General features: G+C 35.9%; 1 protein-coding gene across 1 annotated transcript in view; it reads right to left on the bottom strand.

Annotated features, from left to right (window-relative positions):
• Positions 1–24,779, bottom strand: part of OVCH2 (ovochymase 2) — a 56,245-nt gene that overhangs the window by 10,746 nt on the left and 20,720 nt on the right. The window contains exons 13-17 of the mRNA XM_056803793.1: positions 16,038–16,131; positions 11,398–11,529; positions 10,198–10,287; positions 8,604–8,790; positions 5,161–5,230 (exon numbers count right to left, since the gene is read on the bottom strand). Coding sequence (XP_056659771.1) covers positions 5,161–5,230; positions 8,604–8,790; positions 10,198–10,287; positions 11,398–11,529; positions 16,038–16,131 — 573 coding nt within the window. The remainder of the gene's footprint in view (positions 1–5,160; positions 5,231–8,603; positions 8,791–10,197; positions 10,288–11,397; positions 11,530–16,037; positions 16,132–24,779) is intronic.

Here is a 24,779-nt window from a genome sequence, read left to right as displayed (position 1 = left end):
AGAAATCTAATTTTCCTCTAACCACTACTTCACCAATTCCCACCCCTTCTTCAGTCTCTTTCCTATTTTTCTACCCCACCCTTCTAAGTTTCCATGCCTTATCTCCTCCTCTCACCCTCCTATGTTTAAACCTATTTAAACTTTTGAGTCCCTCCCTTTTTCCTCTCTTACTCTCTTACTTGTTAATATAAATGACCTCAATTATTCTCTTCCTTGTCTTATCTCCTTGCACTCTTTTTTCTTAATCTATATGCCCTTTTAAAATTCCCTCTTAATTTTTATCCCTCCCCATCCTATATAAGTTAAGAAAAATTTTATCCTTCTATATATGTTATTTTATTTTTTGCCCAGATCAATGAGAATAAGGCACTAGCATTATAATACCTTGATCTACCTCTTATATATGAGATGATTGTTCCATTTTATCATTTTATGCCTTCCCATACTCTTTTATTTTATTTTATGACTTGTTCTATTATATTTCATTTGGCTTTGAAGCTTCTATCAATAAATACCTCTTCAAACCATCCAATGAATGATTCATTCATAAGGCTTAAATATACTATTTCCCCATATAAGAAGTAAACAGTTGGATCTTATTAAATCTTTTGTAATTGGTCTTTCATGTTATCTTCTTATGTTTCATCTAATTCTTGTGGATCAAATTTTCCATTCATTTCTAGTCTTTTCTTCAAGAATGTTTGAGTCTTTTATTTCATTAAATAACAATTTTTTTCTTGTGTGATAATCCTGAACTTTCCTGGGTAGGTAATTCTTGGTTGTAAACCCTGATCCTTTGCTCTTCAAAATATTATATTCCATTACCTTCATTGTTTTAATGTAGAAGCTGCTAAATTTTATGTTACCCTAATTGTAGATCCACAGTATTTAAACTGTTCTTTCTAGTTACTTGTAGTATATATCTCCTTAACCTGGGAGTTACAAAACTTAGCTATAATGTTCCTCTGAGTTTTCCTGTTGGAATCTCTTACAGGTGGTAATTGATGAATTCATTCAAGTTTTACTTTATCTTCCAGTTCCAAAATTTCAGGGAAATTTTCATTAGTAATTTCTTGAAGTATAATGTTTAAACTATTTTATCATCATAACTTTCAGGAAGTCCAACAATTTTCATTGTCTCTTCTCAATCTGTTTGCCAGGCCAGTTGTTTTTTGTAATAATATGTTTCCTATCCTTTTCTATTTTTTGTTTTTAAGTTTTTATTATTTCTTATTGTCTTGGGAAGTTATTAGCTTCCTCTTGACCAATTCTAATTTTTAATGAATTGTTGTCTTCAATGAGATACATGAATCTGACTACATAAAGCCAAGTATCAGGGAAGTGATAACAATATATTCTGGAGCCAGTGCACATGTCCTGTTCATCCATTTAACTCAGAACAATAAAAGCTCCTACAACATTCCCAAAACTCTTTATGGTAGCATGTTACAAGTTGGACTGCCTACATCCTACTAGTGGTCTGATGGAAAATGAAGCTTTCTGAGATGATTCTGAATTTCTGGGATGGCTCTTTTCCACTTCAAAGAACAGTAACAATCTCCTCTACCATTCTGAGCAATGCCATGATCATTGAAATCCCCCATCACTTTTATATCATACCTCTAATATAGGCTTGTGATTGGCTTCCCATACTCTTTCTCCATTTCCTCTTTGTTTGTTGGTAGTTTTAGCACACTCTCCTGCACAATATTTCTCACACATATCCACTTCTCTATTCAAAGATAGCCACCACCCTAGTTCAAAGCCAATATCATTTGTGCCTATTTTTTCTTTTAACATTAAGTGGCATTTTATTATGACATAAAACAATTATGGAATGAGACAAAAGCTCTTTTTGAAAGGAGGAGGGTAAGTGCCTGGTATGCTTCTATCCCACACCCCTCCCTGGCTTCCCATTTCAAAGGGAAAGCCTTTTACATACATTAGCTTCAACAAAAATATTTAAAAACATGCCCTCCTGTCCCTGAAATACTATCATTCCTATGGAGATGCCACAGGAAGAAATTAAAACCATCAGAACATTCATGGATTCCAACTTCATATTTCCAATGTCTCCAAAGCAGAGAGTGAATGAGAACATTTGATTTCAAGTACAAACTTTCTTGGTTGCACTGACATCTAATTTTCAAAGAATCTCATTGGACCTCTTCATTTCTGCTACTCACCCAACACAGTCCCAGTTACAGAGTGTTACAAGAGTAAACATCCCCGAGAATAAATAAATAAAGTTTAGCAATTGAAAAAATAGCCTTCCATTTGTTAGTCTATATTTATTTTTTCTTTAAAACAATCACAATCTTCCTTTGGAAAGGCACTCCACTGAGAAAAGATCCAAGGGCTGGTATTATTCAATGGATAGAACACAGATCCAAATAGGGAAAACATCAAATCATAACATTAACATCTACAAGTAGGATATAATAAACACAGTCAGTCAGCTGCTGGAGGGGTTAAGGAATTGATCTTCATTCAAATGTTCTTCATCATGCTTTCCCTTTGACATCTTCACATCAGTATATCTTCTTAATATACAAGGCTTCTCTCTGCCCACTCAGCCATGTTTACCTATTTTGTTCTCTTTAATTAAAGCATGCTCTTCCAGAGTCATGTTCTCATGATGTTTCACAGTCCACTAGAACTCAACAATACCTATATCACAGTTGCCTATCTTTGATAGGATCTCTAGCTCATTTTGAGTTTTCCCTATACATTATATTTATGCATCTCTCTAAACACATCTTAGCTCATGATTATTGAATTTGTCTCTTGGGAATTTCTGCGCATCTCTACTACTGTCCTTCTTCCTACATTACAGTTATTCTCCAGGCCAGAGATTCCTAACATTTGTCCATCATGGAGTGGCAATCGGGTGATGCCTATGGACCCCATCTCAGAATGTTTTTAAGTACATAAAATAAAATACATCTAGGATTACAAAGAGAACCAATTGCAATGAATTAGAGTTATCAAAATATTGTTTAAAAACAATATACATTTATGTATAAACATAAATATAAGACCATTTTTCTCTCTTCCTTCCTTTTCAATTTAAAGCCCTTAGATTAGATTTATAAGACTTCAGGGAAATGCATATTTACTAGTCCTCCTTAGGAACATTGCATCTCTAAACAGGAACCTGTCACAGCTATATATTAAATTATGGTCCAGAAATCCAAAACTCATTTTCCAACACCAGTAAGCTATTCCCTTCCCAGATCTTACTACTCTTCTTATGCTGTGGTATTTTAAATGTGCAAAATCATAAGAGATCATTCTCACATAAATCAACAATAATCACATTGCTTCTTCCACATAAATATATTGAACTCATGCCACTGTCTAATGCCTTAACCCTTGCCTTGGCACCATACTGCCTTTATCTTTCCTAGGCCTTTCCTCTGAATTGATTATTCTCTGAAATGTTGGACTGGGTGATTGGAGACACTGGCCATAGAGAACCCAAGATTGCTATCCCTTGTGAGATTAGAACTTCCCTGCAAACTACTAGATATCTGAGATCTGTGCTTTCGTAGAACTCCATAAACTTCATACACTCTTTATATGCCTAAACCTCACCCCTCTCCCAGTCTTCCAAGTAATCAGTAACAAAATATTATTGGACCTGTTAAGATATCTACAAATGTTTCAATTCAACAAATGTGTATTTAAATGCCTACAAAATTAAAACCATTTTACTAGGCCTTGAGAAAGATAAAAACAAATCAGTTCCTGCCCTCAAGAAGCTTCCACTCTCTCAGAGAGTTTCATTTCATATGCTGAAACAGATACACAAAATAGTTTCAAATAGGAAAGAATTAATAACTGGGAAGCATCAAGAAAAGCCTCATATAGGAAAACACCAACATCGATACTTTGGAAATCCCTAAAGCATTTTAGAGTTAAGAGACAATTGCAGACATGGAGGATCACCCATGCCAGTAGATACTATAAAATATTACTAGACTTTAATGAATTAAAAGTGTAGCTCTGACAGTCAATCTTTCAGATCCTCTCAACTCTCTTTTGAATATTTTCATCCATATAGTATCTTCTCAGCCTACACTACTGATATTGATTATCACAGAAGACCACCCCAAATCCTGTCCAAAAGACAGAATTACCATGTTTATGTCACAGTCAAAAACTTCTAAATTCACTCTTAAATGATTATTCTCCAGTAGAGAGAACTATTTGTACAGCCTAGTCAATATAGGATAACATGCTCCAATTTTTCAATAATAGAACCACTCCCTCACCCAACTTAGTCTTATATAATTGCTCAAGACAAGTTTTAAAGTACTAACTTTCTTTGGGCAATGAAGTATTTTTGACCCTGGCACCCCTCAGACATCTGGGAATATGATAGTGGTCTCAGATGGTAAAAATGTGGCTATAGCCAGAAATACTATACCATATGTAACCAATGTTATATATCCAGTAATTAGTCATACTAGAACATATACAATGAATAACATTGTATTTTCTGTGTATTATTCAATTCATCCCCCTTTGTGGGTACAAATAAGGTGAGGACATAAGAGGCATTACAAGGCTTCATGGTCCTAATTCTGACTTTTTTTCCACATTAAAAGGACAAGGAAGAGGTTTCATCTAGGATAATCTGTCTCAATCTATTCACAAGGCAGGATGGGAGAAGAGTCAACATTAATGCTTAAGGGACTGGCTTTTTAATATACCCAGTCTATCAATAATTAGTATCAAGAGGATCTCCAGGAAAAATAGGTATAATTGGTTCACTGTTGGTGAATTTGGAAATTAGCATAACTCTCTGAAAAAAAGAAAGTTTAATGATGCCCAGAAAAGCCACTATATTCTCCTACCACTTGACCCAACAATACTATTACTATCCCAGAGAGATCAGAGAAAGAACTATATGTACAAAAACATGTCTAACCATTCTTTGGTTGTGGCAGAAAAGAAATGGAAACTAAGGGGGTTATTATGATATTTGAACATAACAGAATGCTATTGTGCTGCAAGAAAAAAAGAGATGGTTGCAGAGAAACTGAGAAAGACTTTTATGAACTGATACAGGATGAAGTGAGAAGAATAAGAATGATTTATACTAAAATAATATTATAAAAATGAACTTTTTAAAAACTCAAGATTTCTCCCTACCTGTAGATTATTTCGCTCAGTCAAATCATGGGCTCCAGCAATTACCATCCACAGAGGCACATGCTGCTTCCTTGACAAAAGAAAAGGGAAAATTCTAAAGATTTTTCACTTATAGGCTCCATATCTTCTGGAAACAGACTACAGTGCCATAAATAAAAGTCACATGATTTCCTCTGAGTTTTATGACATACTTCTCTCAAAGGTATTTAACGGCCACTATAAACTGACTTTAGCCTGCCTTTTCAGGCTTTTATTTTTATATTCTCAGCACCTAGGATAGTACCTCACAGAGACATTTAATTCATGCTTTCGTGTGATTAGATTTGTTTCTGTATCAGTCAATGGAAGGATGAGATTCTCTTGAAACCATTGATATAATGAAAATGAAAATAAAATTGCTAATAGTATGTGCATGTATGTGTGAATGTGTTTTCATGATGTTATCCTAAAAACAACTCTCATCATGTCAACAATCCTATAAAATAGTTTCAATGAGTGTGAAATTCCAGTGGTTGTTAGCCAATAATAATAGTAATAAGCTGGCATTTATATAGCACTTTAACATTTAACAAGAGCATTATATACACTATTTCACTTAGTCATCATGTTCTTCCTTAATATAGGTATAGAAAGTCTAGCTATCTTCAATTTAAAAGTGAGGAAGCTGAGGCTCCAAAGAATAGGGATTAATTAATAGAAGATCATACACATGGTAAAGCTGGTATTCAAATTTACATCTTCTGACTGGAAGTTCAATGTTGTTTCCCCTACACCAAGTAGTCCCTAAATATTAGAGTCCACAGGCTCAAATAATCATGTGTTTCCTGACTGTCTTTTATGGTGATCAATTTAATCAGTTAAATAGAATAACAATGATACAAATAATATGGCAGAAAGGATTGTATGGACTGTAATTCTAGGTCTCAGAGAAACCACACTGAATGTGTATATTGATCATCATGCAGTGATCATGATTGATGAGACATTTAAAATAAAGTACTGAATCAGCACTGGAAAAAGATAAGGATACAAATTATACAAATCCAGAGGAGAACCTATTCCTGTATCTGAACCTCTCCTTCTCTGACAATGTATTGCATATAGGTCATATCACTCACATCACTCACAATGTTCCCATGAGATCTCAACATGTATGTAAGGCAACATCCCAAGAAATGTTCTTGCCACTGAGCCAGAATCCCTCTCCCCAGAGGATTACTTGATAAATGGTAGCAATAAAAGAGACAGAGAAAATGAATATTTAAATGGCACTCCAGGATTGGAAACTTGGAGTTCAGCAGAGAAAATGTTTCCATTCTCCCAGAGGTTTTTAGTTCTAGAAGGTGGTGCCAGAGTAGTAGCAGATAGTGCCACAGAAGAGATATAAGATCCTAATTTTCTGTCATGAGGTATTACTTTTAGAGCCAGTTGAAAGATAATTTCCAGGGTCCCATAAGGATATCAAAAGGTGCCCATAGCAGTAAGAACCTCTAAGCCCTAAACTTGTCTCCAACATGCTACTCCATACATCAGTGTATTCTTCATTTAGAACTCTACTTGTGTCTAAATTCACTTGGATAACCTCCTTAATTTTATTTATAATTATATGTTTTTCCAGAGATCAGCTAACTTTTAATAAGGCAGAATCACAGGGTGATGCAGTTGGAAGGCCAACCCTTGCTGAATGAGGAAACAGACCTACTAATGCAAAAGGGCTTGGCTCAAGGGCATAAAGAGTGTATGGCAGGGCTGCCTCCTCAGTGCCATGCTCCACTCAATACACTACACTGTTTCTCAGTTCTAAGTTAGCTGCTGCAAACCCTAACGCATGCTGCAGGTCCTAAGGATGAAAACTAAAAGCTATCTACAGACTACACACTTTCCTTTCATCATGTCCAGGCCTGGCTTTGAGTTCATTTCTTAAAGAGCAAAAGCTACTGGAGTCTTTGGATGATAGAGGCTCACACTTGGGCTGCTCTAACCACCAAGAATACATAATGGATCATATTCTGGCCTCTAACTCCCAGCTAGTCTATGAAAGGCAACCCACTCACCCAGGCTAGCAGGGCTCTCACCCTCCTCTCCTGTCCCCTTTTCTCCATAGGAAAATGGGAAGAGACCACCAACATGGCTCTTTGGGGAAGGAATGAGTTCAGAACAAGTAGATCTGGTTTTATCAAAAGAGAAGAGGTGAGAGAGAAGCTGGTCTCCCACTGGATAGGGGCCAGAAGGCTGGTTATAATACTGCACATGTTATACAAAGGGAGATGCTCAATAATGCTTTTATCTTAATGACAGTCCATTGAATAAATAGGTTCAAAGTAAGATAAGAAAAAAACAAGAACTGCATGCATTGGCCTAGTTGTTGACAGGGCCATAGGGGCTGCCAACATTCTAAGGATGAGGAGACCTGCTCCTTTCCTTATCCTTTGGTATATTAGTGTAATTGTTGCTGGCCTCATTGGTGTGGCCTGGGGATGGATGTAATCCATGTATTATTCTCTAATACTTTCATGTTGAAGAATTTTGTCTTCATGATGGCAAGAGCAATACAGTAAAAATAAAGAGGAGTTTGGAGTCAGAGAAGGAAACTGCTAAGACTGTTTTGATGAGCCCATGACAGCAAAGATGAAGGAAATGTGGAGATCTACAAGAAAAAACAAGACAAGACACCACAGGGTGGGACTGTTGGCCCAAGTGGTTCTGAGTGCTATCAGTTTTCAGAGGATCCTTGTGTGTAAAGGAAACTCCTTCCTCCCAGGGTTGAGAACTTTCTTCACTTCAGGCCCATCCCATTAGCATGGCTTGAATGCTCCAAACAGAGGTCACAGGTTAAGAGCTCTAGGAACATGACCCAGAACTAAGGGTTATGAGTCTAGGTCAGAGAGACTTTGATTGGTTCCTGAAATGTGATAGACCAGCTCAGAGAGACAGGAAGTGACATGGAGAAAAGGGCTATAAAAGAAGAGACTCTAGAGAAGACTGAGGTCTTTGGCATGAGTTTTCTGGGATTGATTTTTCTCCATTCAGCAATGGTGGCTCAGGCGAAAGATACCCTCGTGGGCTGGTAAGACTCTTGCTCCAAAGAGACTACTGGACTTCTATGTGGAGATCAGAACCTTGTCAGGGAGTGAGCAGAAATTCTATGGCTCAGACTTTAGGGTGGTAGACTAGGAAATAATTTTCTACTTACTTTCTAATTTCTTTCTTATATTATATTTATATTAAATTAAATTGTTAAAAGCTACTATCATCCTCGAGTTAATTTTATAAATAGTGACCACAACAATTTTTTACTAATATTATTTAACAAAACCAATTTCTAAACATTACATGTAGCATTTTAATCATTACATGTTACATTTTTTTTATTATTACACTTGGAGATCTGAGGGCTAGAGAATGCCCTGCATAAATCCACCAGACTTTCCCATTGTACTTACTTATCAATAAAACAGTGGGCAGCTGTGACAACCCAACTCTTCCCAATGATGGTTCCCCCACAAAGATGTTCTGCAGCAATCTGCAGGCTAACTTGCCAGGGCCAAGACCTGGCTGCTGCTTGCTGTCCTCCCACAATCCTGTTGAAAAGAAACCTAGGAGGCTTGGAAGCTACTCCACAGTGGCCACCTAAGAAGAGGGGAATAGAATGGTAGATATTAATATTGTCCATCAATTACTGAGGGGCTGATATATGGGGCCCCTTCCCAAAACCCAGAGTCAAAGAAGAATAAGGTAGCCCCTGTACTCTAAATTAGAGTAAAATGAATAAGATGAAATTGATATTCAAGGAAATACAATATAAGGCAGCAGTTAATGATTCTCAGGCACCCCACTTCACAGGCATCTCTCCTCTCTCACTGTCACTTCAGCCTATCATGTCCTGAATCTTCTATATCAGGGATTCTTAATCTAGGGTCCAGGAACTTGAATAGCAAGAAAAATTAAATGAAATTTAGCATTTCCTTTAATTTTGAATTTAAAACAAACATTATTCTGAAAAGGAGCCCACAGGTTTCACCAAACTACTAATGAAGTCCACAATACCAAATTAAAAAATTAAACCCTTACTCTGGAAAATTCATTCCAAATATTCCTCCTGTCTCTTATCAATCATAATACCACACCATAGTTCTGGCATTTATCATCTCTTGACTAAACTATAATTATCTAACTAGTCTCCTTTTCCTTTCTCCCCCTGCCATTCAATCTCACTAATTTCAGATAAATATGAGAATTGTAGAATGTGTCAACTCAAAAGGACTTTAAGGATCATCTAGATTAGGAGCTCTTAATGTTTTTTGTATCATGGATATCTCTAGCAGGCTAGGAAACTATTCTCAGAATTATTTTCTAAATGCATAAAATAAAATACATATCACATAGAAAACCAATTACACAGAAATTTTCACCAAAAGTCTTAAGTTCATAGACTCCAGATTAAAAACCCCTGCTCTCCATTTCCTAGCTATGTGATTCTGGTCACTTAACCCCAAATACCTATTCCTTTCTACTCTTCTGACTTGGAAAAATATAGTATTGGTTCTAAAATAGAATATAAGGGTTTTAAAAAATAAACCAAACTTCTGATCTAGACCAACTTGTTTTACAGAGGAGGAAACTGCAAGACAAGGAGGAAAGTCAGTTGTCAAAGATCATATAGTGACAGAGTGGCCCTAACTCACTAGAGTAAGATGTCCTGGCTCTCAAATCAGCACATGCTCTCTTAACTAGACCATAATCCAAGGAACATAGACTCTCAGGGTTGACTGGGTCCACAGGAGTATTCTTGTACAAACTGAACCCAAACAGAAATTTTCCAAAACATTGCAAACAAGTGCCCATCTAGACCCTCTACTTTAAGACTTGTGGTGATGAAAAAAATCACTACATTCCAAGAATTTAAGACAATTTGAAAGTCATATTTATATTTTGGCAATGCAAAGTTCTCAGAATTCAAAATTCCAATTGAGCTTTATTCCAGATATTCTTTGTGGGTCTTCACTGGAGTTCTCAACAGGCTTCCAAGTGACTCACCTGGTGCCCTTGAATCTGTAGCTGTGTGATGGCCAGCTGAAGGAAGCTCAGATTCATCCTCTGTGCCTGAGAGATTTAAATCTGGGCAGAAAAAAAAGAACAATAAAAAGAGTGCAGAGAAAATGAAGTGCCTTCTTTCCTGAACTTATAAAACAAGGTTTTAGGATTCAACAGGAAATCACCACTAGTAAGACCATGCACTATGCTAAGACTAGGGAACCAAAGCTATTTCAGTCTTTTTAGTAGAATTCTTTAATTGAATTGAATTGTGTTGAGAACTCCTGATAGAAGGACCATTGCCTAAGCATTACAGCAATCAAAGAGGCAAGTGGCTTTGAAAGGGGATTGAAAGATGGGAGCTAGGCAGTTGGAGCATTGGGGGACTATGGGCTCCCCAGTCAAGGGTTTGCTACTGTGAAAAATGAATTAATTTCCCTTTGTTTTTTTTTTAATTTAATCAATCAGGGACTTGGACTTCCCCTCCCTTTGTTTTAATTTAATTTTAAAAGTACCTGGAGTTCCTTTACCTTGGAATGTGCAGAGATAGACCAACCCACAGTGAAAGGGGGGAGAAACCAATGAGATAGAAAATTGATCCCACAAATACTGCCCCACTGGGTGGTGACAGGCAAATTAAGGAACTATGATTGGTTCCTAAGATGTGACATGAGAGAGCTAGTGGGTGGAGAAAAGGCTTATAAAGGTATGACCAGAGGTCTGAAGAGGCATTTGGATTCATTCCTGGGTTGGTGACTCAAGCTGAAGGGACATGGTGCCACTGGTGACTCTTGCTGAAGAGACTCTCACAGACTTCTGGCTGGAGATTGGAACTCTGTTGGGGGTGAGCTTTATTTCATAGGAATGGCATTCAGGATGGTAGGCTAGGCAACTCTCTACCTCCTTCCTATATTTCCCCCTCTTTCCTATCTCTACTTTGATTAAACTAAACTGTTAAAGCTACTAATAGCCTCATAACAATTTTAATTATTACAATTTGGCAACCTTTTAATTGTTACAATTTGGCAACCTTTTTTTTTAAACCCTTACCTTCCATCTTGGAGTCAATACTGTGTATTGGCTCCAAGGCAGAAGAGTGGTAAGGGCTAGGCAATGGGGGTCAACTGACTTGCCCAGGGTCACACAGCTAGGAAGTAGCTGAGGCCATTGGCAACCCTTTTTAACTATTACACTATTATATACCTGCTTCAGAGATGAAAGAGATGGTGGCCTGGAATCCCCTGAAGACCCGACTTTCATCTGCCTGGAAGCTGATTAGCATCACGCTGGAGGAGCTCAGCACAGGTTGGGGTACATCAAAGCCACAGTACCGAGCTAACCCAATCCCAGCCCAGAAAAGCCAGGAGCATCATTCACATTCCCCTCACCAAGGAGAGGGACAGAAGACATGAAAACAAGAAAAAGAAAAGAGAGATATTTCTTAAAAGCAATTATTAGAAAAAATAAATTCAGATAATCAGAAATATCTTCAGCCAGGAAAGAAGAAAAATTCAAGTTATATATTAGTATCAGTTCTTTTAAATAGGTTTTAACCTTCTCCCTGCCCCTAACAATGTCCACTGTGGCTTAATCTATTAGAAGTTAAAAACAAAAAAAGCTCTCATATCATCTGCTACAACCCTTCATTTTATAAGTGAGGAAACTGAGATCACAGTAAGTAAATGGTACATTGAAGGTCACAATAACAAAACCAAACTCCATTATTCTCTCTACCACAGAGTTCTAAATAGTTCATTTCAAAGATCTAGTCATGATTTATTTCATTTTATTTTTCCCAATTAAATGTAAAAAAGTTCCCAATGTTTTTAAAAGACTTTTGAGTCTCAAATTCTCTCCCTCCCTCAAATCTCCCAAGATGGTAAGCATATATACAGAGAGATTTTACATGTGAAATCATGTAAGACCTTTTCCATGTTAATCCTTTTGTGGAAGGAAACTTGAACCCCACCCCAAAATCAAGAAAGGCTATTTTTGAAATTTGGTCTGGATTCAGACCCCATAAATTCTTACTCTGGAAGCAAGTGGCATCTCTTATCAAGTCCTTTGTGATTGTTTTGGATTATTATTTTGCTGAGAATAGCTAAATTATTCACAGGTGTTCATCATACATCACACAGTGTTCCTAACACTGTGTAAAATGTTCTCCTAGTTCTGCTTATTTCATTCTGCTTCAGTTCATGTAAGTATATTTTTCTGAGCTTCTCCTGCTCATCATTTCTTATAGTATCATAGTATTCCATTACAATCATATACTATAACTTATAATTCTTTTCCCCATAAAGAGAGATGACTTTAATATTTTTACATATAAGTCACTGGGAAATGGTGAACCTTTTAGAGACTGTGCCATGCCCTGTCCCCCAAGTGTCGGGCATATACCCCCTTTTCCCCACATGGGAGGGAGAAAGCATTCCCATTGGGTTGTTGGGTAAAGGAGTAGGGGAAGTGAAAAAAAGTGCCCTCAGTGAAGGTGAAGAGGGGGAGGGGAGGGGCCCAAGAGCTCTGCTCCCCTATAGCTCTGCTACCTGTAAGCCACCTGCCTTACCCTCTGTGTGCTCCCATTGGGCTGCTGGGCAGAGGTAGGTGAAGTGAGTAATGTGCTCAGTACACAGAAAGGGGGGGGTGGTAAACCACTCCCATTGGTCTCATGGGAAGAGGGGTAGGGAAGCATGGAGGAGAGGGGAGGGAAGCAGCTCTGCCTGAGTCCCTCTACCATTCTAGTAACAAACCGAGGGGGCAGCAATGTACCCTCAGAGAGCACTCTGTATGCCATATTTGGCATGCATACCATAGATTCGCCATCACTAATATAGGTCCTGCCCCTTTTTGCTTTTTATCTTTTTGAGATACAAACCTAGAAATGGTATTGCTATGTACAAAGTACTGTTTTATAGCCCTTTAGGCAAAGGTCCAAATTATTCTCCAGAATGGTTGAATCCATTCACAACTCTGCCAACAGTTCATTAATGTAACAATTTTCCCACAATCCCTTCAAGTTCCATCATTTTCCTTTTCTGTCATCATAGTCAATCTGATAGGTGTGGGGTGATACCTCAGCGTTATTTTATTATTAAAATAATAATAATAATGTTGTTATATTATTATTATATTTGTTATTAAAATAATAATGATCTAATTCCAGTAAGAGTAAGGTTTAGGTGTTCCTCTCCCTATCTCTCCTCTTCCCCTCCCCTGTAAAAGCTCTTTCATGCCTCTTTTATGTGTGATAATATACCACATTCTATTTTTCCTTCCCCTTTCTCCCAAAGCATTCTTTTTCTCATGCCTTAATTTTATTGTTTTAATTATCATCCCATCATATTCAACTCACACCCATGCTCTCTATCTATATACACTCCCTCCAACTGCCCAAATAATGATAAAGATTTTAGGAATTATAAGAATAATCTTCCCAAATAGGTATGTAAATAGCTTAACATTATTGAATGTCTTGATTTCTCTTTTCTTTTCACCTTTTTTGCTTTCTCTTAAATCTTGTATTTGATAATTATATTTTCTAGCAGCTCTGGTCTTTTTTATCAGGAATGTTTGAAAGCTTTCTATTTCATTGAATACCCATTTTCCTCTGCAGGTAATGCTCAATTTTGCTGGGTTAGTGATTCTTGGTTGAAGTTCTAATTCCTTTGCCCTCTGGAACATCAGATTTCTGGCCCTTTGATCCCTTAATGTAGAAGCAACTGTTGTACTTACTGTGGCTCATAATATTGAATTATTTCCTTTAGGCTTCTTATAATATTTTCTCCTTGAACTTGAAGTTTCAGAATTTGGCTGTAATATTCTTGGAAGTTATTCTTTTAGGATCTCTTTTAAGAGGTGATCATTGCATTCTTTCCATTTCTATTTTGCCCACAGATTCTAGAATATCAGGGTAATTTTCATTGAAAATTTCTTGAAAGATGATGTTTTAGCTCTTTTTCTGGTCATGGCTTTCAGATGGTCTAAATTTTTAAATTATCTTTCCTGGATTTATTTTCCAGGTCAGTTGTTTTTTCAAGAAGCTTTTTCACATTTTCCTCTATTTTTTCATTCTTTTGACTTTGTTTGATCATTTCTTAATGTCTCATGGAGTCATTACCTTCCACTTGCCCAATTCTAATTTTTTTTTAAGAACCCTTACCTTCCGTCTTGGAGTCAATACTGTGTATTGGCTCCAAGGCAGAAGAGTGGTAAGGGCTAGGCAATGGGGGTCAAGTGACTTGCCCAGGGTCACACAGCTGGGAAGTGTCTGAGGCCAGATTTGAACCTAGGACCTCCCATCTCTAGGTCTGGCTCTCAATCCACTGAGCTACCCAGCTGCCCCCTCCAATTCTAATTTTTAAGACCTGTTCTTCTTGAGTGATCTTTTGTAACTCCTTTTCTATTTAGCCAGTTCTGCTTTTTAAAGAGTTCTTTTCCTCAGGGAATTTTTTTACCTCTTTTTCTATATGGCCAGTCCTGTCTTTTAAGAAATTCTTCTCTTTTCAGTGCATTTTTGTATAACATTTTTCGATTGACAAATTCTGCTTGGATCTGCATATGGGCAATGTGAAAGAGTCTTGCACACAGAGCCAGCCAAGGGGCACTTGTAATCTCCTTCTGAGCAGTTTTCTGCCCCCTATCCTACAGTCTATGGCTGAAAGCTCTGGAAGCTTTTGCTGTGGATTCAGCTGCCTACAAAGCCTGTGGCTGTGGTGAGACCTATGCTGGAGTGCTACTTTGTGCTCCACTTACACCTGGGTGCATTAGATATTTTATGCTGGTCTTCTAAGTTGTTTGGGGTTGAAGAATTATTTTATTCTGTCTTTTTGTAGATTGTGCTGCCTCAGAATTCATTTTTGCATATTATATCATAATTTTAGAGGGGAATTTGGTAGAAATCAGTTGGATTTGTGTGCCTTCTCCACCATCTTGGCTCTTCCCCTTGGTCATAATTTTTTGTAGCTTATCCCCAACACAAATACTATCGAAAAACATTCCATTTCATTGTCACTCAATTTGAAAAGCACAATAAAACTTGTAAAGTGCTCTATACTATATAATATATACATATATATTATATATACTATATAATATATTTTTTTATCAAATCATTATAATACTTTCCCTCTCTGGATTATCTCTAATTTATCCCATCTTATTTATATACATGTGAGGTTTGTCTTCCCCCCTTAGACTGTGTACTACCCAAAAGCAAGGATTGTGTTTTACTTTCCATGTGTCACCAGTACTTAGCATAGTACCTAACATACACTAGACTTTTAATAAATATTTATTGACTGGTCTTCATAATCCTTATGACTTTTGTCAGTAAGGTGCTATTTTTATCTCTATTTTACAAATGAGGAATCCCAGTCAGAGAGGTTAGGTGACTTGCTAAGGAGACTTTCCACTATTCCATGCATGTCTTTCTTTATGATTAAGAATTAGTGGTGCAGGATCAAAGGAGGGGAAAAGGAAGGGTATTCTCCTAGGGATACTATTCACAGTCATAAAAAAAAAAAGAACATTGGGTATGAATAGGATATTAGACACTAGTTTAATATTCTTGTTTTATAGATAGGAAAACCGAAGCTCTCATCTTACTCCTTCATAAGTACAAACAGTTCATGAGCACACTCTTCCCACTCCCCTTCTCAATAATCTACCTTTCATCAAAAGCAAGAGATAAATATGGATATAGATAATATAAAATATGGTCAGAAAAAGCTTGTTGATGAAAAAAGAAATATTCCAATTCTGGGCACATTTCAAACCCTGGTCATCATCCATTATCTATCCTAAAAAATAGAAACAAAGATCAAAAATAAAAATGAGACACTAACCTGTTTCCTCCTTCCCTTCCACATCATCATATACTGTCACTGAGTCTGAGAGGCAGTCATCACTTTCTTCTAACTCAAAGTTCTGAAATTCAAGCTGAAAAAATGTAAAATTATATAAAAGTCAACATCATGAATAGTTAATTTATAAGTTAGGCTAAAAGATAGAATTTCATCACTTCTCTGAAGAATGAGATCAGATAATAAATGGAACAATTCCAATCCAAAAAGCATTCATTAAGCACCTACTATAGACAAAGCACTGTGCTAAGTGAAGGGCAAAAGAAAAAAATTAGGACTAGTGCTATGACTTCACTGATATAGGGAATTACTAGATAATAATAACAGGTGATGATGATAGCTACCCTTTATAGAGCACTTTACCATTTTGAAAGTACTTTACAAATATCTTATTTGGTTCTTACAATGATTGGGGGTAGGTATTATCCTATCCCCATTTTCCAGATGAGGAAGCTGAAGTGAGGCACAGAGGGGTTAAATTACTTGCCCAGAGTCACATGACTAATTAAGAGTTTGAGGTGGGATTTAAACTCAGGACTTCCCAACCCCAAATCTAACACTCTTTGAAGAAACTATCCTAATCAATATAGGGTAGAGTAGGCAAAGGCAAAACCAAAAATAGTCCATAACTTCAAAGAGCTTAAATTCTGCTCTTATGTGACCGTTATCTTTTCCCAAGAAGTTTTATGAATAACTCTCTAAGTGCCTACCAATGGTGTTCAAAAATGTTCCATTGACTTTTTCCCCCTAATTAAAGTCAATATTGAGTTCAGAGAAGCAATGGTTTGATAAACTCCCACTCCCATTGGTACCTGATTTTCAAAGAGGAGTCATTTTAGAGTTTAATCTCTGGGGAAATCTGGATCAGTGCACATCTCTGGCTCAGGGAGTTGAAAGAAAACTTAAGAAATCATCTAGTTCAAAATAGCTCCTAAATAGTAAGACTAAGGATTCAGCCCAAGGTTTATGGCTCCAAATGCAATCTTCTTTCTACACTATAACATCACTTCCCTTTTAGAAGGATTTCCAATGTTGCTAGCTTTAAAACTGAAGAAAAATATATTTCTCAAGTGTATTCCAGGCAATCATTAAAAAAAAAAAAACCTTCTAAATGTGATAAAGATTACCAGGGGGGAAAAAAAACAGCCTCAAAATAGTACACCTAGAAGGAACTTGATGTGTGATCTCTTCCAACCACTCTTTTTACATGTAAGGACACAGGCTCATAGATATGAAGTGACTTGCCTGATGTCTCAGACCTAGCAAGTAGCAGAAGTGGAATTCAGAATAGGATCGTCTAAATTCTAGGCCAGTGCTCTATTACATAAACCACACTGACATAATTATGTCTTAATCCTGTGGCCCTGAATGATTGAAGGAAAAGCCCTTGAATACATTCAAGCAGTTAAGCATTTCTGGGATAATCTAATCCAATATCCTCTTTTTATAGAATATAAAACTGAGACCTATAAAGGGGATATGATCTTGCTAGGGTCACAATAAATAGCAGAACTGGGGCATTTTTAAATTTGGAGTTCCAGCAATGCTTGTACTTCAAAAATATTTTCTTTCAAATTTTTTATCTCTTACTCAACTTCCTTCTTTATTTATTTTTTAGTTTTTAAATGTTTCGTTCTTTTTTTTTTTTGGATGGACTAGAAATAACTGTTTTCACTTTGACAAAAAAAAAAAAAGTTATCCCAGTAGATTTTCATGAATGGAAAGTAAATGAAAGGGATTCCTGAAACACCTAAAAAAAAGGATAAAAGCTTAGAAAAAAACAACCTGAATGACAGAATTCAGTTCTTTATATAAATGACTTTATAAATATGCTCTAAATCAATATTAGAGAAATGAACATTAAAATAATTTCTAAACTATCTCATAGCTATCAGACTTGCTGATATGACAGAAAAGGAAAATGGCAAGTGCAAGTGCTGGAATGGATATGGAAAAATTGAGACATTAATGTACTATTGACAGAGTTGTGAATTGGTCCAACCATTCTAGAGAACAATTTAGAATTTTATTGTGCATATTCTTTGACCCAATAATACCACTAAATCTTTATCCCAAAGAGATCAAAGAAAGGGGAAATTATTTATTTGTACAAAAGTATTTATAGCAGATTTTTTGGGGGGGGGACAAAGAATTATTAGAAAGTGAGAAGATGCCCATTGCCTGGGGAATGGCTGAACAACTTGTGACATATGATTATGATAGAATACTATCATGCTATAAGAAATGATGAGCAGGATGGCATTTAAAAAACTTGGAAAGTCATCTATGAATTCATGCAAAATGAGGTAAGAAGAACAGGAGAACATTGAACAAAGTAACAGCAATATTGTAATGATGATCACCTGTGAAAGACCTAGGTATTCTAATCAAGGCAATGATCTTGGGAAATTGCAAAAGGACCCTTGAAGAAAAATGCATTCTGCCTCTAGAGGGATAAATGATAAACTCTTAGTATATATGGAAGCATAGTTTTTATTTTGTTTTTCTGGGGGAGTTGTGTATTCTTTTGTAGCATGCTAATATGGAAATGTGTTTTGCATTGCTTCATATGTATCATTGATGTCAAATTGCTTTTCTTCTCAAGGAAGGGAATAACAGGAGAAAGGTAGAGAATTAGGAACTCAAATTTTTTTAATTAATGTTAAAATTTAATATAATTAGGAAATATATAATGAAATAAAATATTTTTAAATAAAGAACATTAAAAATAAATAACTGAAATAAAAAGTGAAACTCAAAGGAAAGAATGTGGAAAGAACTGAAGGACCAAGGTGGCATATTATTTCTATTGAGTTTGTCCTTGATCTCTTTATCTTCTGATTTTTTCTTTCAGTTTCCTTGCTATTATCTCTTCTAGTTTTAAATCAAATTTATCAGCACTTCTCTTTTTGTCTGGTTCCTTATTTTCCCTCTTCTATCTCATTCTTTCCTTCAAATTTTGTCTTAAATTTATGAGCAGTTCCTACATTTAGTTATCACATTGGCAGCAGTGTATAGGTTTAGATCTTTCATCAGCAAAATAATGTGTGTGTGTGTGTGTTCCAGACCTAAGCCCTATCACTTCCTAAATTAGCCTTAAACTCCACCAATAATGTTAATATTGTGATTTGTGCCAGTTTTTCTCCTTGTGTTCCATTATTTTCACCTCACCAGGCCTTTGTTCTCCCCATTCTGGAAGGTCATTCTCAAATGAAAATTGGAATAGCTTTGCTTTAATCTTAAAGAGTTTCTCTTCATATTTTTCATGGATTCTATCTTCAGGAAAAGAAACTATGAAGTCAAATTGTGGGTTATGGTTCAAGTTATCCTTTTTCTCAATGAAATTGTCATAATCTTCATGAGTTTTCTTGGCATCAAAGCTTGTAATGACAGAAATTCTCTACAGATTATATCTTAATTTTACAATTATTATTTGTTAAATTGTAAAAAGAAAGAGAAGCGTAAGTCATGTAGCTGGCTACCTCTTTCTGCTCCTCCTCCATGAGCACCCTGAGCCAACCCAGAGCCAGACCAAATGCCCTCCTGAGCTCCTGGTTCCAAGAAAAGGACCCAACTTCTAGTCCCTTATTAATTTATGCTCTTTCTGATGTCTGTTTCATAAGCCTCTCTTATTCAACAATTCAGACCTCAATCATGACAGGAAACAACCCATGGCATTTCAGAATGACTACATGGCACATGTGTGTTTTTCCCCATATGGCAAAATATTTCCCAGCAGGGTGGCTAGAGATAGCTGATGTCAATATCTAATGGAATTCTTGTTTATGGATTAACAAAGAGCAGATCTCCATCAGTCCTTACCAAAGACAAGAAACAGACAAAAGGAAAAAGGACTCCTCCCCATGGCTTCAGTCTGGATCTTCATTGCCATACCTGCTATCTTCCACAGGACCTTGCCTTGCAGTTTTATCTGATCATTTTTCTCTCTTCCCTTCAAAATTCAAACTAAAACACTTTTAACTGTTTTGTGGTTCTCCGTGTTCCTGGTATTCTATAAGATACTCTTTTCCTTAGCAGAAGACCAGTCAAATCTTTATCCATATCATCTAAGTTGTCCATTATTTTCTTCTGATGCTACATTTTTCAACTGGAGGAAAAGATGAAAATATTACCTATGCCCAGAAATATTTGAACTTCCTATGAAGGATTTTACAGACACGTGAGATGTTCCCCATATGTCTTCTTCACTCTATCATTCTCTCCACATTGAGTGAACAGACAATGGGTAAATTTGCTGAGCCCTACAGAATCTTTAACATGGTCATTAACACATATTCAAGAAAACTACATATATCTACTATTTGTCACTATCAGGTCTAAGTAAGGTTGACATTCAGTAGAGAGCAGAATGGATTACCAAAAATATTTCTCCTGAGGGCAACAGTGGGAATGACCTGAGGATAACTTTTCTATTCCAAATAAGATTCTAGATATACATGAGAAAGTTCTCTTGAAATGCAAACAAACTTCATTGAATCTTTTGCAAAATTCAATTAAAAAAATTTCTATGGGGGCAGCTGGGTGGCTCAGTGGATTGAGAGTCAGGCCCAGAGATAGAATGTCCTGAGTTCAAATCTGGCCTCAGACATTCCTAGCTGTGTGACCCTGGGCAAGTCACTTGACCCCCATTGCCTAACCCTTACCACTCTTCTGCCTTGGAACCAATACACAGTATTGATTCTAAGACAGAAGGTAAGGGTTTAAAAAAACTCTATTACAGCCTATTATTTTTAAAGCACTATTCTTGACCTGGGAATAAAAAAAATTTTTTTTAAACAACAAGAAAATGGCTACTAACCTTTAGAAGCTTAAAAAGGTATAGTATAACAGGTACAAATATAAGTAAAATGCAATGGACTTTTGAAAACAACGAGAAAATTAGCAAATGAGAGGTTTAGAGAAGGTTATATAGAGAATGTGGTTTGCAATCCAAATTTTAAGATTAGGATTCTATGACATAGAGATGAGAAGAAAGTTCACTCCAAGCATTTCAGACATCTTGTACAAATCTACAGAAGCAGTCTCATTTGGGGAACAGCTGATTGTCAAACTCAACTAGAATGTGCAATGCATAAAGAGGAATAATATGAAATAAAACTGAAGAAAGTAAACAAGGGCCATATTCTAGGGTGCTTTAAATTCTAGACCAAGAAGTTGTTATTTTATACTAAAAGTAAGGGGGAGTCACTGAAAGTTTTTGAATAGTAGAGTAATGCATTTAGATATGTTTCTTTAGAAGATTATTTTAGTAGCTCTGTAGAACAATTGAAGAAGGAAGAAATTAGGAAAAGAGGAGACTATTAAGGAGGCTATACAATAGTCTTGGAGAAAGCAGGTAAGAGTCTGAACTAGCATGACACCCATGTAAATGGTTTAAAAAAAGACTATGCAACATATGCTATGGATGTAAGATTGATAGAATTTGGCAAGTAGTTAGTTATGGGAAATAAGGAACAAGAACCATTCAAGGATGACAAAGGTTTTGAAACTAAGTGATAAATAGTTGGTAATGCCCTTAACAGAAATAGGGAAGTTTGGAGAAGATGTTGAGGTTGAAAATCCAATAGGATATTCAACCAAATAAAGAAATACAAGTGGAGCTCAGTAGGAGAGCTATAGAGATATGGGAGGCAGCTGTATAAAGATGATAATTGTACCCATGGGTGCAAATGAAATCATCGAATGAAACAAAGTGGAAAGTATATGGGGAGATGAGAGAAGAAGGACCTAAACAGACTTTAGAAATAGTCATCCTTGGGATAGAGAGATGACTAATAATTCAGCAAAACATACTGGACAGGTAGGATCAGATAGAATAAAGAACAAAGAGTAATGTTACAAAAATCAGGTGAGGAATGATGGGGAAATATTATATTCTATGGTGATCATGTCTTCTTTCCTAGATTCTAATCATAGTTCTGTTATTGATTCAGGAGCTACTCAACAATTCTGAGGCTTAGTTTTCTTACTTGTGAAATGGGGATAATGGAAGGTATCCTACCCACTTCATTACCTAGCATTTAAAGCCATCAGCAATTAGACTCCTACAACAAATAAATAGTATTATTTAATTATACTCCCTTTCATACATTATCCATTCTGAACCAGCTTACTGATTGTTTCCAGTGCAAAAAATTCCATCTCTTTTTCTCTGTCTTTGCACAAGTGGTTTTCTCTGTTTTAAATATACCACCTTTGCTTCATTGAATCTACAGAAAGCATTATTGCATTGTATGTCTGGAAAATTAGCCCTGTTTATTAGAGTTCATTCTTGTTTAATATTGAACTTGGGACTTAGGTTATGATGACCAGAAACCCAGTCAGATCCAAAGATTGATGCAAGGAATGTAAAATGTTTTCTCCCACTATGTATCTTGAGCAACCTACATGTTTTAACTGAAAAATGCCTCTGTACTGGCTCATCAGTTAATGTTCCCAAATTCCTTTGTTTAAATCTTATATAACATGTAAATTACAGATACTGGTAGGGGAAAGGAAATAGGCCACCCTTTTTTGACTTTCCCCTCTGCTGGACAAATTAATAAGCTTCTTTCTAAATTATTCCAATTTAGGAATCTTTTGTTCTTGGCTAAAAACACAAATGTAATACCAATAACTATCTATAAAGATAAGAAGTAAAAGGATTCAAAAAATTTTCATAAGATTTGTAAGCAATAATCAACCACACAAAAACATGTTCAAAATCATAAATAGTATGCATACTGGAAAAGATGAAAAGAAGTCAATGTTGGAGGGCAATGGGAAGAGAGATGAACTAATATATAGTCGGAGTGGTAAAGTGGTCCAAACATTCTAAATTTCAATCCAGAATTGTAAGTAAAAAAAATAGGACTAATCCTTTCATTTTCTTTGTTCCAGTGATCTTTCTCTTAGACATATACCCCAGAGAGGTCAAAGGCAAAAACAGAAGCCCAATATATACCAAATATTCACAGCAGTCTCCTTTTTGCTAAAAAAACAAACAAAATATATAGTAGGTAAGCATCAAATGTGGATTTGATGGAGAGAAAGACTATGTCATGATAATAAAATGGAATCTTACACTACAATAAGAAATATTAGATATAAGGAATATAGAAAAGGAGGAAGATTTATATGAACTAAGGCAAAGAAAGGACAACCAAGAGAACAATACACACAAATACAACAATAAAATACAAATTATATATATATATATATATATATATATATATGTTAAACTCTAATCCCATTTCAGTGATGCTATATTGCTATTGTCTTTAAAGAACATTTGCTTATGTATGACAAGAGGTAAAGATGCTAATAAACCATGTCACAGTTTTGCATAAAGAAGAAAAGCCCAGAAGGAAGAATGGGAGGTGGAATAGAAGTAACTGAGTAATTCAAAAACTGGAGAGGTGAATGAAAATCAGGGAGTAAATGGAGAACTAGAGGACTATCTCTATAGGGTTACAACAGCAGGAGGCTCTGTTATATTGCAAGTAGTAATAAGATTCTCCTCAATATTCCACTAAATATGAATTGCTGCCTTTTGGGAGATTCAGAAGTATCCTTCCTGGACATTCTATCAAACTGACTCAAAAAAGATGGGGACCTTAAAACTGGGCTACTGGATAACACAATAAATTATCACAGTGAAGAAAAAGGGGGTAAGGAGAGGCATCTAAAGAAATAAATATGACCACACAGGAGCTCTCTAATAAGCTAATATTTTAAAACAACATAGAGAAAAGAAGGAAGGCAAGACATGTAAAAGAAGAGCCAAAATAAAAATGTGCCAAAGAATTATAAGAGTGGTATCAGAAAAGCTAACACTGAATAAGTCATTCTAGAGAGGTTTGAACTAGCTGCCTTCTGTGGGGACCTAAATTGCTTAAAACCATAAGAGTTGTATTTCCTCCCAACTCAAGAAGAGATGAAGATATCATGGGACTGAAAATGGAAAGCAGAGTTTTAAACTACAGCAGGAGTTTTTCATCTCTCTGGAGAGAATTGTAGAAAGATGTGCATCAGCAGCAACCACAACAGCAATAGATGAAGGAGGTTTTCCATGACACTGACTCAAACCCTTGTAGTGGCTAAAGCATGTTCCTTTCCCTGAATCACCAATCAGATTATTAAGAGAATCCTGCAAGGTATAACCAAATTGTGCCTACTGAGAAAAACCTTATGGAACAAAAAAAAATGTATTTCCCCCTTCTGTTATATTGTGTCTTGCAAAAGGAGGCATGGTTAATTACTAAGTGTTTCTCCATTGTTTTAAATTTTTATTGGTTATTCATATTGTCAAATCATTTTTCCTAGCTAAAGATGTAACAATTTTAATTACTTATTGAGTTAGTGCTTTTACTAAAGAGAGTGTAATGGGGCAATGAATCTTTCAATAATTGATTACACAAAATTCAACTGTGGGAAATTTCCTTTCCAGACTAGCAATCAAATAAATCATCTGGGAATTGGAATTTGTATGAATTTTCTCAACAATCTATATTTTTCAGCTCTCTAACTTTGCAGAGAAAACTGAAAGAAGAACTTTGCCCTAGATTAAAACCTTCATGAGTTAATCTCATTATCTCCAAGTACAAAGGCTTACAAAGCATAATAGAGACGCTGAAAATTGCTTTTTAAGCTATATTTGAAGAAATAAGGTCAAATCAGAAAAAAAAATAGAACTATTACCTAGAAAGAAGATTATGTTAGTAG

This window comes from Monodelphis domestica, chromosome 6, assembly GCF_027887165.1.
Source record: "Monodelphis domestica isolate mMonDom1 chromosome 6, mMonDom1.pri, whole genome shotgun sequence".
Taxonomy (NCBI): domain Eukaryota; kingdom Metazoa; phylum Chordata; class Mammalia; order Didelphimorphia; family Didelphidae; genus Monodelphis; species Monodelphis domestica.
The sequence above is the reverse complement of the archived record's forward strand: the minus strand, read 5'-3'. Positions and strand labels throughout refer to the sequence as shown.